This window comes from Lissotriton helveticus, chromosome 2_2, assembly GCF_964261635.1.
Source record: "Lissotriton helveticus chromosome 2_2, aLisHel1.1, whole genome shotgun sequence".
Taxonomy (NCBI): Eukaryota; Metazoa; Chordata; class Amphibia; order Caudata; family Salamandridae; genus Lissotriton; species Lissotriton helveticus.
This window is the reverse complement of record NC_136060.1, coordinates 519799514-519818504: the sequence shown is the minus strand read 5'-3', so window position 1 is coordinate 519818504 and position 18991 is coordinate 519799514. Positions and strand designations below refer to the sequence as shown.

General features: G+C 46.9%; 1 protein-coding gene across 1 annotated transcript in view; it reads left to right on the top strand.

Annotated features, from left to right (window-relative positions):
• Positions 1-18203, top strand: part of LOC144821621 (coagulation factor XI-like) — a 221585-nt gene extending 203382 nt beyond the window's left edge. Inside the window, exons 8-10 of the mRNA XM_078678859.1 lie at positions 13510-13669; positions 16877-16992; positions 18113-18203. Of these exons, the coding sequence (XP_078534985.1) occupies positions 13510-13669; positions 16877-16992; positions 18113-18177 (341 nt within the window). The 3' untranslated portion in view covers positions 18178-18203. The remainder of the gene's footprint in view (positions 1-13509; positions 13670-16876; positions 16993-18112) is intronic.
• The last annotated feature ends 788 nt before the right edge of the window (positions 18204-18991 follow it).

Below are 18991 nucleotides of genomic sequence, written 5' to 3'. Positions count from 1 at the left end.
CATCAGAGCACGTGAAGATATCAGCCCTCTCTCACTCACATCAGAGCACGTGAAGATATCAGCCCTCTCTCACTCACATGAGAGCCTGTGAAGATATCAGCCCTCTCTCACTCACATGAGCACATGAAGATATCAGCCCTCTCTCACTCACATCGGAGCACCTGAAGATATCAGCCCTCTCTCACTCACATCAGAGCATGGGAAGATATCAGCCCTCTCACTCACATCAGAGCATGTGAAGATATCAGCCCTCTCTCACTAACATCAGAGCCTGTGAAGATATCAGCCCTCTCTCACTCACATCAGAGCACGTGAAGATAGCTGTCCTCTCTCACTAACATCAGAGCACGTGAAGATAGCAGCCCTCTCTCACTCACATCAGAGCATGTGAAGATATCAGCCCTCTCTCACTCACATCAGAGCACTTGAAGATATCAGCCCTCTCTCACTAACATGAGCACGTGAAGATAGCAGCCCTCTCTCACTCACATCAGAGCATGTGAAGATATCAGCCCTCTTTCACTAACATCAGAGCACGTGAAGATATCAGCCCTCTCTCACTAACATAAGCATGTGAAGATATCATCCCTCTCTCACTCATATCAGAGCACGTGAAGATATCAGCCCTCTCTCACTCACATCAGAACACTTGAAGATATCAGCCCTCTCTCACTAACATCAGAGCATGGGAAGATATCAGCCCTCTCTCACTCACATCAGAGCATGTGAAGATATCTGCCCTCTCTCACTAACATCAGAGCATGGGAAGATATCAGCCCTCTCTCACTAACATCATAGCACGTGAAGATATCAGCTCACTCTCACTAACATGAGCACATGAAGATATCAGCCCTCTCTCACTCACATCAGAGCATGTGAAGATATCAGCCCTCTCTCACTAACATCATAGCACGTGAAGATATCAGCTCTCTCTCACTAACATCAGAGCATGGGAAGATATCAGCCCTCTCTCACTCACATCAGAGCACGTGAAGATATCAGCCCTCTCTCACTAACATCAGAGCACGTGAAGATATCAGCCCTCTCTCACTAACATGAGCAGGTGAAGATATCAGCCCTCTCTCACTCACATGAGCAGGTGAAGATATCAGCCCTCTCTCACTCACATCAGAGCACTTGAAGATATTAGCCCTCTCTCACTCACATCAGAGCACGTGAAGATTTCAGCCCTCTCTCACTAACATCAGAGCACACAAAGATATCAGCCCTCTCTCACTCACATCAGAGCATGTGAAGATATCAGCCCTCTCTCACCAACATCAGAGCACGTGAAGATATCAGCTATCTCTCACTAACATCAGAGCACGTGAAGATATCAGCCCTCTCTCACTAACATCAGAGCACGTGAAGATATCAGCCCTCTCTCACTAACATCAGAGCACGTGAAGATATCAGCCCTCTCTCACTAACATAAGCACGTGAAGATATCAGCCCTCTCTCACCAACATCAGAGCACGTGAAGATATCAGCTATCTCTCACTAACATGAGCAGGTGAAGATATCAGCCCTCTCTCACTAACATCAGAGCATGTGAAGATATCAGCCCTCTCTCACTAACATGAGCACATGAAGATATCAGCCCTCTCTCACTCACATCAGAGCACGTGAAGATATCAGCCCTCTCTCACTAATATCATAGCACGTGAAGATATCAGCCCTCTCGCACTAACATCAGAGCATGTGAAGATATCAGCCCTCTCTCACTAACATCAGAGCACGTGAAGATATCAGCCCTCTCTCACTAACATGAGCAGGTGAAGATATCAACCCTCTCTCACTCACATCAGAGCATGTGAAGATATCAGCCCTCTCTCACTAACATGAGCACTTGAAGATATCAGCCCTCTCTCACTCACATCAGAGCACGTGAAGATATCAGCCCTCTCTCACTCACATCAGAACATGTGAAGATATCAGCCCTCTCTCACCAACATCAGAGCACGTGAAGATATCAGCCCTCTCTCACTCACATCAGAGCACGCGAAGATATCAGCCCTCTCTCACTCACATCAGAACATGTGAAGATATCAGCCCTCTCTCACCAACATCAGAGCACGTGAAGATATCAGCTATCTCTCACTAACATCAGAGCACGTGAAGATATCAGCCCTCTCTCACTAACATCAGAGCACGTGAAGATAGCAGCCCTCTCTCACTAACATCAGAGCACGTGAAGATATCAGCCCTCTCTCACTAACATAAGCACGTGAAGATATCATCCCTCTCTCACTCACATCAGAGCACTTGAAGATATCAGCCCTCTTTCACTAACATGAGCAGGTGAAGATATCAGCCCTCTCCCACTAACATCAGAGCAAATGAGGATATCAGCCCTCTCTCACTAACATCAGAGCACGTGAAGATTACATCCCTCTTTCACTAACATCAGAGCACGTGAAGATATCACCCCTCTCTCACTAACATCAGAGCACGTGAAGATATCAGCCCTCTCTCACTAACATCAGAGCACGTGAAGATATCAGCCCTCACTCACTCACATGAGCACGTGAAGTTATCAACCCTCTCTCACTCACATCAGAGCACATGAAGATATCAACCCTCTTTCACTAACATCAGAGCACGTGAAGAATCAGATATCAGCCCTCTCTCACTAACATAAGCATGTGAAGATATCAGCCCTCTCTCACTCACATCAGAGCACGTGAAGATATCAGCCCTCTCTCACTAACATCAGAGCAAGTGAAGATATTAACCCTCTCTCACTCACATCAGAGCACGTGAATATATCAGCCCTCTCTCACTCACATCAGAGCATGGGAAGATATCAGCCCTCTCTCACTCACATCAGAGCAGGTGAAGATATCAGCCGTCTCTCATTCATATCAGAGCACGTGAATATAGCAGTCCTCTCTCTCACATCAGAGCACGTGAAGATATCAGCCCTCTCTCACTCACATCAGAGCCTGTGAAGATATCAGCCCTCTCTCACTCACATGAGCACATGAAGATATCAGCCCTCTCTCACTCACATCAGAGCATGGGAAGATATCAGCCCTCTCACGCACATCAGAGCATGTGAAGATATCAGCCCTCTCTCACTAACATCAGAGCCTGTGAAGATATCAGCCCTCTCTCACTCACATCAGAGCACGTGAAGAAAGCTGTCCTCTCTCACTCACATCAGAGCACTTAAAGATATCAGCCCTCTCTCACTAACATGAGCACGTGAAGATAGCAGCCCTCTCTCACTCACATCAGAGCATGTGAAGATATCAGCCCTATCTCACTAACATCAGAGCACGTGTAGATATCAGCCCTCTCTCACTAACATCAGAACACTTGAAGATATCAGCCCTCTCTCACTAACATCAGAGCATGGGAAGATATCAGCCCTCTCTCACTCACATCAGAGCATGTGAAGATATCAGCCCTCTCTCACTAACATCAGAGCATGGGAAGATATCAGCCCTCTCTCAATCACATCATAGCATGTGAAGATATCAGCCCTCTCTCACTCACATCAGAGCACATGAAGATATCAGCCCCCTCTCACTAACATCATAGCACGTGAAGATATCAGCCCACTCTCACTACCATGAGCAAATGAAGATATCAGCCCTCTCTCACTCACATCAGAGCATGTGAAGATATCAGCCCTCTCTCACTAACATCATAGCACGTGAAGATATCAGCCCTCTCTCACTAACATCAGAGCATGGGAAGATATCAGCCCTCTCTCACTCACATCAGAGCACATGAAGATATCAGCCCTCTCTCACTAACATCAGAGCACGTGAAGATATCAGCCCTCTCTCACTAACATGAGCAGGTGAAGATATCAGCCCTCTCTCACTCACATGAGCAGGTGAAGATATCAGCCCTCTCTCACTCACATCAGAGCACTTGAAGATATTAGCCCTCTCTCACTCACATCAGAGCACGTGAAGATTTCAGCCCTCTCTCACTAACATCAGAGCACACGAAGATATCAGCCCTCTCTCACTCACATCAGAGCATGTGAAGATATCAGCCCTCTCTCACCATCTTCAGAGCACGTGAAGATATCAGCTATCTCTCACTAACATCAGAGCACGTGAAGATATCAGCCCTCTCTCACCTTCATCAGAGCACGTGAAGATATTAGCCCTCTCTCACTAACATCAGAGCACGTGAAGATATCAGCCCTCTCTAACTAACATCAGAGCACGTGAAGATATCAGCCCTCTCTCAATAACAGCAGAGCACGTGAAGATATCAGCCCTCTCTCACTCACATCAGAGCACGTGAAGATATCAGCCCTCTCTCACTAACATAAGTACGTGAAGATATCAGCCCTCTCTCACTAACATAAGCTTGTGAAGATATCAGCCCTCTCTAACTAACATCAGAGCACGTGAAGATATCAGCCCTCTCTCACTAACATCAGAGCAAGTGAAGATATCAACCCTCTCTCACTCACATCAGAGCACGTGAAGATATCAGCCCTCTCTCACTAACATGAGCAGGTGAAGATAACAGCCCTCTCTCACTCACATCAGAGCACGTGAAGATATCAGCCCTCTCTCAATAACATCAGAGCACGTGCAGATATCAGCCCTCTCTCACAAACATCAGAGCACGTGAAGATATCAGCCCTCTCTCATGCACATCAGAGCACGTGAAGATATCAGCCCTCACTCGATAACAGCAGAGCACGTGAAGATATCAGCCCTCTCTCAGGCACATCAGAGCACGTGAAGAAATCAGCCCTCTCTCACTCACATCAGAGCACGTGAAGATATCAGCCCTCTCTCACTAACATGAGCACGTGAAGATATCAGCCCTCTCTCACTCAGATCAGAGCACGTGAAGATATCAGCCCTCTCTCACTAAAATGAGCACGTGAAGATATCAGCCCTTTCTCACTAACATCAGAGCCTGTGAAGATATCAGCCCTCTCTCACTAACATCAGAGCATGTGAAGATAGCAGCCCTCTCTCACTAACATCAGAGCACGTGAAGATATCAGCCCTCTCTCACTAACATGAGCAGGTGAAGATATCAGCCCACTCTCACTAACATCAGAGCACGTGAAGATATCAGCTCTCTCTCACTAACATCAGAGCACGTGAAGATATCAGCCCTCTCTCACTCACATCAGAGCACGTGAAGATATCAGCCCTCTCTAACTCACATAAGCACTTGAAGATATCAGCCCACTCTCACTAACATCAGAGCACATGAAGGTATAAGCCCACTCTCACTAACATGAGCACATGAAGATATCAGCCCTCTCTCACTCACATCAGAGCACGTGAAGATATCAGCCCTCTCTCACTAACATCATAGCACGTGAAGATATCAGCCCTCTCTCACTAAAATCAGAGCATGTGAAGATATCAGCCCTCTCTCACTAACATCAGAGCACGTGAAGATATCAGCCCTCTCTCACTAACATGAGCAGGTGAAGATATCAGCCCTCTCTCACTCACATCAGAGCATGTGAAGATATCAGCCCTCTCTCACTAACATGAGCACTTGAAGATATCAGCCCTCTCTCACTCACATCAGAGCACGTGAAGATATCAGCCCTCTCTCACTAACATCAGAGCACGCGAAGATATCAGCCCTCTCTCACTCACATCAGAACATGTGAAGATATCAGCCCTCTCTCACCAACATCAGAGCACGTGAAGATATCAGCTATCTCTCACTAACATCAGAGCACGTGAAGATATCAGCCCTCTCTCACTAACATCAGAGCACGTGAAGATATCAGCCCTCTCTCACTAACATCAGAGCACGTGAAGATATCAGCCCTCTCTCACTAACATAAGCACGTGAAGATATCATCCCTCTCTCACTCACATCAGAGCACTTGAAGATATCAGCCCTCTTTCACTAACATCAGAGCAAATGAGGATATCAGCCCTCTCTCACTAACATCAGAGCACATGAAGATTACATCCCTCTTTCACTAACATCAGAGCAGGTGAAGATATCCGCCCTCTCCCACTAACATCAGAGCAAATGAGGATATCAGCCCTCTCTCACTAACATCAGAGCACGTGAAGATTACATCCCTCTTTCACTAACATCAGAGCACGTGAAGATATCACCCCTCTCTCTCTAACATCAGAGCACTTGAAGATATCAGACCTCTCTCACAAACATCAGAGCACATGAAGATATCAGCCCTCACTCACTCACATGAGCACGTGAAGTTATCAACCCTCTCTCACTCACATCAGAGCACATGAAGATATCAGCCCTCTTTCACTAACATCAGAGCACGTGAAGATATCAGCCCTCTCTCACTAACATAAGCACGTGAAGATATCAGCCCTCTCTCACTCACATCAGAGCACGTGAAGATATCAGCCCTCTCTCACTCACATGAGCACGTGAAGTTATCAACCCTCTCTCACTCACATCAGAGCACATGAAGATATCAGCCCTCTCTCACTCACATCAGAGCAGGTGAAGATATCAGCCGTCTCTCATTCACATCAGAGCATGTGAAGATAGCAGTCCTCTCTCACTCACATGAGCACATGAAGATATCAGCCCTCTCTCACTCACATCGGAGCACCTGAAGATATCAGCCCTCTCTCACTCACATCAGAGCATGGGAAGATATCAGCCCTCTCACTCACATCAGAGCATGTGAAGATATCAGCCCTCTCTCACTAACATCAGAGCCTGTGAAGATATCAGCCCTCTCTCACTCACATCAGAGCACGAGAAGATAGCTGTCCTCTCTCACTAACATCAGAGCACGTGAAGATAGCAGCCCTCTCTCACTCACATCAGAGCATGTGAAGATATCAGCCCTCTCTCACTCACATCAGAGCACTTGAAGATATCAGCCCTCTCTCACTAACATGAGCACGTGAAGATAGCAGCCCTCTCTCACTCACATCAGAGCATGTGAAGATATCAGCCCTCTCTCACTAACATCAGAGCACATGAAGATATCAGCCCTCTTTCACTAACATCAGAGCACGTGAAGATATCAGCCCTCTCTCACTAACATAAGCATGTGAAGATATCATCCCTCTCTCACTCACATCAGAACACTTGAAGATATCAGCCCTCTCTCACTAACATCAGAGCATGGGAAGATATCAGCCCTCTCTCACTCACATCAGAGCATGTGAAGATATCCGCCCTCTCTCACTAACATCAGAGCATGGGAAGATATCAGCCCTCTCTCACTAATATCATAGCACGTGAAGATATCAGCCCACTCTCACTAACATGAGCACATGAAGATATCAGCCCTCTCTCACTCACATCAGAGCATGTGAAGATATCAGCCCTCTCTCACTAACATCATAGCACGTGAAGATATCAGCCCTCTCTCACTAACACCAGAGCATGGGAAGATATCAGCCCTCTCTCACTCACATCAGAGCACGTGAAAATATCAGCCCTCTCTCACTAACATCAGAGCACGTGAAGATATCAGCCCTCTCTCACTAACATGAGCAGGTGAAGATATCAGCCCTCTCTCACTCACATGAGCAGGTGAAGATATCAGCCCTCTCTCACTCACATCAGAGCACTTGAAGATATTAGCCCTCTCTCACTCACATCAGAGCACGTGAAGATTTCAGCCCTCTCTCACTAACATCAGAGCACACAAGATATCAGCCCTCTCTCACTCACATCAGAGCATGTGAAGATATCAGCCCTCTCTCACCAACATCAGAGCACGTGAAGATATCAGCTATCTCTCACTAACATCAGAGCACGTGAAGATATCAGCCCTCTCTCACTAACATCAGAGCACGTGAAGATATCAGCCCTCTCTCACTAACATCAGACCACGTGAAGATATCAGCCCTCTCTCACTAACATAAGCACGTGAAGATATCAGCCCTCGTTCACTAACATGAGTAGGTGAAGATATCAGCCCTCTCTCACTAGCATCAGAGCACATGAAGATATCAGCCCCCTCTCACTAACATGAGCAGATGCAGATAACAGCCCTCTCTCACTCACATCAGAGCACGTGAAGATAGCAGCCCTCTCTCACTCACATCAGAGCACATGAAGATATCAGCCCTCTCTCACTAACATCAGAGCATGTGAAGATATCAGCCCTCTCTCACTAACATAAGTACGTGAGGATATCAGCCCTCTCTCACTCACATAAGCATGTGAAGATATCATACCTCTCTCACTCACATCAGAGCACTTGAAGATATCAGTCCTCTCTCACTCACATCAGAGCACGTGAAGATATCAGCCCTCTCTCACTAACATAAGTGCGTGAAGATATCAGCCCTCTCTCACTCACATCAGAGCACTTGAAGATATCAGCCCTCTCTCACTCACATAAGCAAGTGAAGATATCAGCCCTCTCTCACTCACATCAGAGCACGTGAAGATATCAGCCCTCTCTCACTAACATAAGTACGTGAAGATATCAGCCCTCTCTCACTAACATAAGCATGTGAAGATATCATCCCTCTCTCACTCACATCAGATCACTTGAAGATATCAGCCCTCTCTCACTAACATGAGCAGGTGAAGATATCAGCCCTCTCTCACTAACATCAGAGCACGTGAAGATATCAGCCCTCTCTCACTAACATAAGAGCATGTGAAGATATCAGCCCTCTCTCACTAACATCAGAGCACGTGAAGATATCAGCCCTCTCTCACTAACATCAGAGCACGTGAAGATATCAGCCCTCTCTCACTAACATCAGAGCACCTGAAGATATCAGCCCTCTCTAACTAACATCAGAGCACGTGAAGATATCAGCCCTCTCTCAATAACAGCAGAGCATGTGAAGATATCAGCCCTCTCTCACTCACATCAGAGCACGTGAAGATATCAGCCCTCTCTCACTAACATAAGTATGTGAAGATATCAGCCCTCTCTCACTAACATAAGCATGTGAAGATATCAGCCCTCTCTAACTAACATCAGAGCACGTGAAGATATCAGCCCTCTCTCACTAACATCAGAGCAAGTGAAGATATCAACCCTCTCTCACTCACATCAGAGCACGTGAAGATATCAGCCCTCTCTCACTAACATGAGCAGGTGAAGATAACAGCCCTCTCTCACTCATATCAGAGTACGTGAAGATATCAGCCCTCTCTCACTAACATCAGAGCACGTGCAGATATCAGCCCTCTCTCACAAACATCAGAGCACGTGAAGATATCAGCCCTCTCTCACGCACATCAGAGCACGTGAAGATATTAGCCCTCTCTCAATAACAGCAGAGCACGTGAAGATATCAGCCCTCTCTCAGGCACATCAGAGCACGTGAAGATATCAGCCCTCTCTCACTCACATCAGAGCACGTGAAGATATCAGCCCTCTCTCACTAACATGAGCACGTGAAGATATCAGCCCTCTCTCACTCACATCAGAGCACTTGAAGATATCAGCCCTCTCTCACTCACATAAGCAAGTGAAGATATCAGCCCTCTCTCACTCACATCAGAGCACGTGAAGATATCAGCCCTCTCTCACTAACATAAGTACGTGAAGATATCAGCCCTCTCTCACTAACATAAGCATGTGAAGATATCATCCCTCTCTCACTCACATCAGAGCACTTGAAGATATCAGCCCTCTCTCACTAACATGAGCAGGTGAAGATATCAGCCCTCTCTCACTAACATCAGAGCACGTGAAGATATCAGCCCTCTCTCACTAACATCAGAGCATGTGAAGATATCAGCCCTCTCTCACTAACATCAGAGCACGTGAAGATATCAGCCCTCTCTCACTAACATCAGAGCACGTGAAGATATTAGCCCTCTCTCACTAACATCAGAGCACGTGAAGATATCAGCCCTCTCTAACTAACATCAGAGCACTTGAAGATATCAGCCCTGTCTCAATAAAAGCAGAGCACGTGAAGATAACAGCCCTCTCTCACTCACATCAGAGCACGTGAAGATATCAGCCCTCTTTCACTAACATAAGTACGTGAAGATATCAGCCCTCTCTCACTAACATAAGCATGTGAAGATAACAGCCCTCTCTCACTCACATCAGAGCACGTGAAGATATCAGCCCTCTCTCACTAACATCAGAGCACGTGCAGATATCAGCCCTCTCTCACAAACATCAGAGCACGTGAAGATATCAGCCCTCTCTTATGCACATCAGAGCACGTGAAGATATCAGCCCTCTCTCAATAACAGCAGAGCACGTGAAGATATCAGCCCTCTCTCAGGCACATCAGAGCACGTGAAGATATCAGCCCTCTCTCACTCACATCAGAGCACGTGAAGATATCAGCCCTCTCTCACTAACATCAGAGCAGGTGAAGATATCAGCCCTCTCTCACTCACATCAGAGCACGTGAAGATTTCAGCCCTCTCTCACTAACATCAGAGCACACGAAGATATCAGCCCTCTCTCACCATCTTCAGAGCACGTGAAGATATCAGCTATCTCTCACTAACATCAGAGCACGTGAAGATATCAGCCCTCTCTCACTAACATCAGAGCACGTGAAGATATTAGCCCTCTCTCACTAACATCAGAGCACGTGAAGATATCAGCCCTCTCTCACTAAAATGAGCACGTGAAGATATCAGCCCTTTCTCACTAACATCAGAGCCTGTGAAGATATCAGCCCTCTCTCACTAACATCAGAGCACGTGAAGATAGCAGCCCTCTCTCACTAACATCAGAGCCTAGATAATAGATGTGTCGTCAGTGAGTCCAGGTGCGACGTCAGTGAGTCCAGGTGTGGTGTCAGTGATTCCAGGTGTGGTGTCAGTCATTCCAGGTGTGGTATCACTGATGCCAGGTATGTTGTTATTGATAATAGATGTGTCGTCAGTGAGTCCAGGTGCGACGTCAGTGATTCCAGGTGTGGTGTCGGTGATTCCAGGTGTGGTGTCACTGATGGCAGGTATGTTGTTATTGATAATAGATGTGTTCTCAGTGAGTCCAGGTGCGACGTCAGTGGTTCCAGGTGTGGTGTCGGTGATTCCAGGTGTGGTGTCACTGATGGCAGGTATGTTGTTATTGATAATAGATGTGTTCTCAGTGAGTCCAGGTGCGACGTCAGTGATTCCAGGTGTGGTGTCAGTGATTCCAGGTATGTTGTTATTGATAATAGATGTGTTCTCAGTGAGTCCAGGTGTGACGTCAGTGATTCCAGATATGTTGATAATGACAACAGATGTGACACATCGGCTGCACAACATACCCACTCTTGCATAAACCTTATCTTTATGCCTGCCCGGACTGCTGCGCTGTCTCGGACATTCAAGTACTGGTGCGTGGAGTGTCTGACCTCTCCCCCTCCTCCTGCGGTTGGGCGGGCCCACAGGGGCGCTACGACCTATGTGACGATTAAACGCCTGCTTTCTTCAAGACTCAAAATATGAAGAGAAAGTTGGAGAAGAACTAAGGGACTTATTTACAAGCCACTTGCGCCACTTTTACATCACTTATAACATGGGAAAAGTGACGTTAAAGTGGCGCAAGGGGCTTGTAAATCTGCCCCAAAGTATCTATTTCCGTAGGAATGACGGCACAGCGCAACTACAAGGTGCATTGTGGGAAGCAGGTAAAACCCCAATTCGGGGATACGTGAAATGGTTTCTCAAACACAAACGTCAGGTCCAAGACCACCGACTCTCCAAACTTGGGGCCTCATTTATGAAAAGTGTCGCATCGCTGCATGAAAACAGCGATGCGTCACTTTTCACTGCGCCCTCCTTGCGAGACCAATGATGCGTCATATTTCCAGTATGACGCATCATTGCGCAAGGAGTTATAGATACGTCAGTGTTTCTGACATATCTGTATGGCGCAAAAGTGATGCATTGCTGGAGTGTGGCACAAAAGTGACGCAACTCCAGTAATGCGTCCTTTCACATGGGGAAAGGCCCTGTCCACACAACCGCCCCTGAATCCAGCCCTTTAGAGGCCAAACTCTTTATGGGGAACCTGGGAAAGGGAGGGATATAGCGAAACAAAAGGGGATGATGGACGGAGTGTTTGAACAAATCAAACACTCACCCCCAGTCAACTGATCTGGGTTTAATCCATCACCATTCTTTAGTTCACTCAGCCACCCCCGTTCAGACATGGCTATATGCAAATCAGTCTGACCCTGTGCCTCATGGGAACAGTCCAGCCCGAACTGCCAAGCCATGCCTTCCCTGGACCGGAAACAAGCTTCCGAGGACCGGTTTCTGGCATTCCAGCCGTCTTCAGCCCGGCTTGCTTGAATCCAGTGGCAAAGTGAGCAAGGGACTCACGTCTGAGCATACCCTGCCACACTTAGGGCGAACAAAGCGATACAAAAGGGGGATGATGGGAGGGATATTGCAAATGTATCGCTTTCTGATCCGAAACCCCCATCCACACTAGAACCTCTCAAGGCCCGTTGGCATCGATGGCTTGGTCCTCTTGAGGAGGAAGACTGGAGAGATGCCCTGATGGCCCCAACGACACTCACAAACTCCACTAGGCTCCGCCTTATTCAAATCTACTACCTCAACTCTGCGTATCTTACCCGGGTGCGACTCCACGGGGCAGGCTTGCCTGACATACCTGATAACAGAAGCTACAGCAATGGCGCTGTGTCTACAGCCTATAAAGTTGGTTATCAAAAATGATGATAGATGATAGATGTGACTCCAGGTGTGACGTCAGTGATTCCAGATATGTTGTTAATTATAATAGGTGTACTCAGTGACTCTAGGTGTGACGTCAGTAAGTCCAGGTATGTTTTCAATGATAGCAGACATAGCTATCACTGAGGGCCATACGTATCAAGGCCAAATGGGTTCGCAAACGCCAAAATTCGCAGAATTTCGGCGTTTGCGAACCCATTTTCGCAAAATGATATGTATCAAACAATTTGGCTGCAAAATAAGGAATCGCAAAATTTGCCATTCCTTATTTTGCGATTGCATTTAAGGAATTGCAAATTTTGCGATTCCTTAAATGCAATGTATTAATGAAAAAAGACATTCCAAAATGCCCTTAAGGAATCGCAAATTACCACCAACTTGTAGTTGGTGGTAAGTTGCGAATTCTTTTAAAAAAGCATTTTTTTGAAAATCCAATGGTGCCATGTGACGCTCATACATGCCCTTAGGGCATGTATGTGCGCCATATGCGCACACATGTCATTTTCAGGGGTGCAGCAGGGTGTTCTTGAGACACCCCTGCACCCTTGAAATTATTCTCAATTTGCGATTAGCAAATTGCGAATCGCAAATTGAGTATAATTTCCCATTCATTCCTATGGGCCTCCTGGCCCATAGAAATGAATGGGAAATTATTCCTTAATTGCGATTAGCAATTTGCTAATCGCAATTAAGGAATTTTAAGGAATCGCTAAAAAATAGCGAATTTCTTCATACATACCATTTTGCGATTTCTAAATAGCGATTCCTTAAAATTCCCTATTTAGGAATCGCTAAAGGGTATGTTGATACATATGGCCCTAAGTCACTCCAGATGTGTTGTCCATAATTCTAGATGTGATGTCTGCCTCACTGCAGTTGTCTCCCTAACCAGCTTACCCCAATGTCCTTCAGGCTGCAGCTATGAAGTTTACGTTGACATGGACTTCACAGGAAATGATCAAAAGGTAGTGGAGGTGTCTTCATATCGTGAGTGTCAGCAGCAGTGCACCGACGACAACCTGTGCCAGATGTGGTCTTTCGTGTCTAGAGAGTATGCCAAGGAAGAACTTCAGTGAGTATACGACATCCCTCCACCGTCCACTATATACTTTGTGAGTGAGAAAACGAACGGGTGTGTGAGTGAATGAATGAGCACATCAGTCAGCAAGTGACTTAGGGCCAGATGTAGGTAAACAGTATTTACCGATTCTAAAAAACCTAATTTTACCGATTCGGTATTTTAGAATCGGTAAATGCTATGTAGGTAATTATTCGGTAAAAATTACCGAATCGTCAAGATTCGGTATTTACCGAATCGGTATTTACCGATTCGGTCATTGCCATTCATTCCTATGGGCCTGGAGGCCCATAGGAATGAAGGCAATTACCGAATCGGTAAATACCGATTTGGTAAAATAGAGAAACATTCAAAGGTGGCAGGGTGTCAACCGTTGCACCCCTGAATAGTGCTTGCGTGCATATGTGGCGCACATGCATGTATGTCTGCCACATGGCACTGTTGAAAATGCACAAATTTGCATTTTCAAAGGTATTCGTTATTTTCCACCAACTGATAGTTGGTGGTAAATAACGAATCCTGAAAGCACATGAGCACTCTTTAAAGTGCTTCCGACCTGTCATTTACCGATTCGGTAAATACCGAATCTGTAAATAATGATTCGGTAAATACCGATTCGGTATTTACCGAATCATCCCCTACATAGGAAATGGCCCAATACCGGTCGGTAAGCCTGAAATTTACCGAATTTTGGGTTTACCGACCGGTAATGGGCCACCTACATCTGGCCCCAAGTGAGCTATGGAGTGAGTGATCAAGTGGGTGTGAATGAAAGAGTGAATAAGTGAAAGAGTGAGCAAACGAGCAAGCGATTGTATATGAGTGATTTAGCAAATGAGGTTGTGAGTGAGCGAATCGATGAGTGACTGAGTCAGTGAGTGAGCGGGCAAACGAAAGAGTGAGTGTCCATGTGTGTGAGTGCCTTAAATTAGCTGCTATCCAAGTAGCATGGACTCACTCAGGGTGCTTGCTGTTTACACCCCTGTACGCAAGGATGTGCAGCTACTAATAAGGGCCTCTAGGCGCTCTTCCATGTGCCTTTTCCTTTCCACTTGTGTCTTATAATTAAGGCTCCCTGTTTTCCATTTTTACGGATTTTTACTGATAAATACAGACAGAAAACAATGTGTTTTCTGTCTGCAGTTATTTTTAAAAGTGGATAAGTACAAAAAAAAGTGCTTCTTTTAAGTGATTTAAATGAAATTTCTTTAAATAATGGCATATGTCAATATACACGTATGGTATAATGCCAGTATTTACCAGGGCATGTATTGGCATGTAATATTTGGCAGCTTAAATAGCTAAAACACAACAGACATCAAAGTATGAGTGCGGGTCTATCAGTTAAATAGATATGGAAATTTACAGTTTTATAACTTCATTTGTATGTAAAACACAAAATAAATGTGGATAAATACGGATAAAATGGTCAAAAAATAAACATGGATAAATACAGACGGAAATGGCCACAATATCAATACCATAAAACCGGGCGCCCTACTTATGATGAAGTCTTATCTCCCACCATAGGACCAACATGGAGAGGCCACGGGCTCCTCTGGGGTCAGGGAAACAAGCAGGACGCAAAGTCTCCAGACACCATGCATGCTGGCGTGTGCATGCCATGCCACACATGTGTGACAGGTGCATGTCAGACATGTAGATCTGATCATGCCGTGCCACACATGCGTGACAGATGCATGTCAGACATGTAGATCTGATCATGCCGTGCCACACATGCGTGACAGATGCATGTCAGACATGTAGATCTGATCATGCCGTGCCACACATGCGTGACAGATGCATGTCAGACATGTAGATCTGATCATGCCGTGCCACACACGTGTGACAGATGCATGGCAGACATGTAGATCTGATCATGCCGTGCCACACATGCGTGACAGATGCATGTCAGACATGTAGATCTCATAATGCCACACACGTGTGACAGATGCATGGCAGACATGTAGATCTCATCATGCCACACACGTGTGACAGATGCATGTCAGACATGTAGATCTGATCATGCCGTGCCACACACGTGTGACAGATGCATGGCAGACATGTAGATCTGATCATGCCGTGCCACACATGCGTGACAGATGCATGTCAGACATGTAGATCTCATAATGCCACACACGTGTGACAGATGCATGGCAGACATGTAGATCTCATCATGCCACACACGTGTGACAGATGCATGGCAGACATGTAGATCTCATCATGCCGCTGTCTTTTACGGATTTGTGCTTTCCTAGGTTCACATCACTTTGTAAATCTGGGGCATCGTTAAATTCCACGAGTTTTGCGTGTGAAAACCCGTCCCCGCGCCCATGCTTTGCCTTATTAATGGTTAATGAGACCACTCAAAGCCACGTAGGGGGGCTTTGCGTGGCTTCGTAAACCGAAATGAGAGCCCTGCGTCACGCATGTACTACTTTACGTGGTGCAAAAGTGACTCACGGCTCTCATGAGTAAGTCCCTCAGGGCCAGATGTAGGTCGCCCAATACCGGTCGGTAACGGCCGAAATAACCGAATTTCGGCCGTTACCGACCGGTATTGGGTTTTTGAGACGTAGGTGGCATTTTTTAAGGATTCAGTATTTTACCGAATCGGTAATTTAAGGATTCGCTAAAATACCGAATTCTTAAATACAGATTCTGTAAATTACCGAATCCTGATATGTAGAGAGCACTCAAATGAGGGATTTTCCCATTTTAGGATTCGTTATTTAGCACCAACTACAAGTTGGTGGTAAATAATGAAAACCTTTGAAAAGGCATTTTTTTTGCTTTTCCAACAGTGCCATGTTGCAGACATACATGCCCTTAGGGCATGTGTGTCTGCAACATGTGCACCCATACACAATTGAGGGGTGCAACGGGGTGTCAAAGTGACACCCTGCCACCCTTCAATGTTTCCCCCAATTATCGAATCGTTATTTACCGATTCGGTAATTACTGAAACTTACCGATTCAGTAATTACTGAAACTTACCGATTCGGTAGTTTTTTAAGAAAAATTACCTAATCCCATTTGCCTGTTCTTAAATACCGAATCGGTATGATTCGGTATTTAAGAATCGGTAATCTGGGATTACCTACATCGGGCCTTTAGTGTCTTATATTTGTTTTGCGTTTGTTCGTATAGCGCAACGAAGGCGAGTCAAGCGGGCTGACCCATGTTCTTCTTTCTCCGCAGTGGTAACTGTTACCTGAAGAACGTGCTGGCCCTGCCCAGCCCCAGTAGGATCCTAAGGGCTGAGGACCACACGGTGTCCGCCTTCTCACAGAAGAAATGCGTGGAATATATTTATGGTAAACTTACCTGTGACGTCAGTGGGGAGAGGGACAGGCTACGAGGGGGAGGAAGGCTGGGTGACATGGATGCAGCAGTGGTAGCATGCGGACAGGGGCATGAGATGAAGGGGTGAGAGAGACAGAGTGGGCCGGACCACGGGTGGTGGTGGGGCTGGGAGAGAGAGGGGAGGGAGAAACTTGCAGGAGGCAGACGGTGGAAGGGGGTAGTAGAGATGTTTGGCTGGAAGAGGACAAGGGTGGGTGAGGGAAGCGGTGGGGAAAATTGGGTAGTGGAGGGAAAGGAGTGTGGAGAAGGTAGTAGAGGGAGAGAGAGCTATGTGTTGGAGGGGCTGGGCTTGGAGAGTGGGTAAGGCACGAATGAAGGAGATGCAAAGGGCCCGATTCACAGAATTAACTTAAGACAAAATCCTAAACGTACTACTTTTGGTATTCACAGAATGGATTTACGACTACTAACTTTACGTCCGCACTCGGGCCGGAAATTCTGGCCCAGAGGCGGAGCTTCCGGCTTGGGGCGGAGCTTGCGGCCCGGAGGTGGAGCTTGCGGCTTGGAGGCGGAGCTTCCAGCTCGGAGGTGGGGATTTAGCCATGGCTAAAATCCCCACCTCTGGGCCGGAAGCTCCGCCTCTGGACCACAAGCTCTGCCCCCAAACCGGAAGCTCTGCCTCCCTCGAGTGCGGACGTAAAGTTAGTAGTCGTAAATCCATTCTGTGAATACCAAAAGAAGTAAGTTTAGGATTTTGTCTTAAGTTAGTTCTGTGAATTGGGCCCTGGGACTTTAAAGGAAACTGGGCCATGTAGGTAGCAGGCTGGGAGAGAGAAGGGTTGGGGGAGCTGGCTGGGAGAAGGAAGGGTTGGGGGACTCGTGGGGACACTGATATATTCCATATGCAGATGCACAGAGTGTAATATGTCGTTTATTTCCATTGCTGCATCTGGGGAGGGGCCCTGGCTCAGGAGAGGGAAGCTCTGTTCATGTGGGATCATGGGGTGGAGTAAGGACCTATCACCCTGCCCCTGAGAGCAGAGGGCATTGCTAGCCATGTGCCAAGTGCCCCAGGGCAGCTCTTACCCTACAGCACACGCGGTCACTCATGTCTTCTCACCTTTGTCGCAGAATCGGAATCGTATGAGGTCGACAGCGAAGAGGAGCCCGCGGATCACCCTGATATTCAGCAGTAGATCACTCAGGAGGCGCTCACTCAGGAGGGACAGTGGCATGAAAGATGGAGCACCTGCCAATCAAGAGCCACTGACACGTGTGTCGAGCCAGAGATCACCGCTGACCGCATCATTCGGCACAGGCCAACCCTCCTCTGTCAATATAATCTGAAAATTAGTCCCTAATAAAGGAACCCTAGAGCATGCAAGGACTGAGTGGCCTTTTACTTGCGACAAGCCGCCGCGACATGTCGGGACGGCGACTAAGTGTCCATACCAATGCAATGTCCTGTCATCACTCCTGGGGGTCTCTAGGCGCTAGGGAGGGCGGGCTCTGCAGGGAGGGTCAGTCCAAGAGCCAGATGTTCAGTTTCTTGTGGGACTCCATCAGTGAGGCGGCTGGCCTGATGTGCTGGGGAGGCCGCGCCCGACCGCCGGTCTTGCTTCTGTGGACCTGGGGGTGTGGGTGGGCAAGAGTAACCAGAGTTTTTATTTATTTATTTTTATTTAAAGAGTTTTATATAGCGCTGGCTAGACCCGGAGGTATCAGAGCGCTTTACATGAGAATCAACAATGTAACAGAAAAAGTTCAACAATTACACAATTAATCCCAAACAAATAGGCAATACAATTAGGAGGGGAGAGAAAGGAGAGAGAAAAGTAGTGGAGGGGGCAGGGGAGGTGAGAAAGGGAGGATAAAGGAAGAGACAATACGGAGAGACGAAAAGAAGTCTGTCTAAAGACCGACTGGGTAGGTGATGACCAAGGAGGGAGTCCACGGCCCGTCTCCCCTATAGCTAAACCAGGTAGCTCGATCGGGCATCAGACAAAAAAG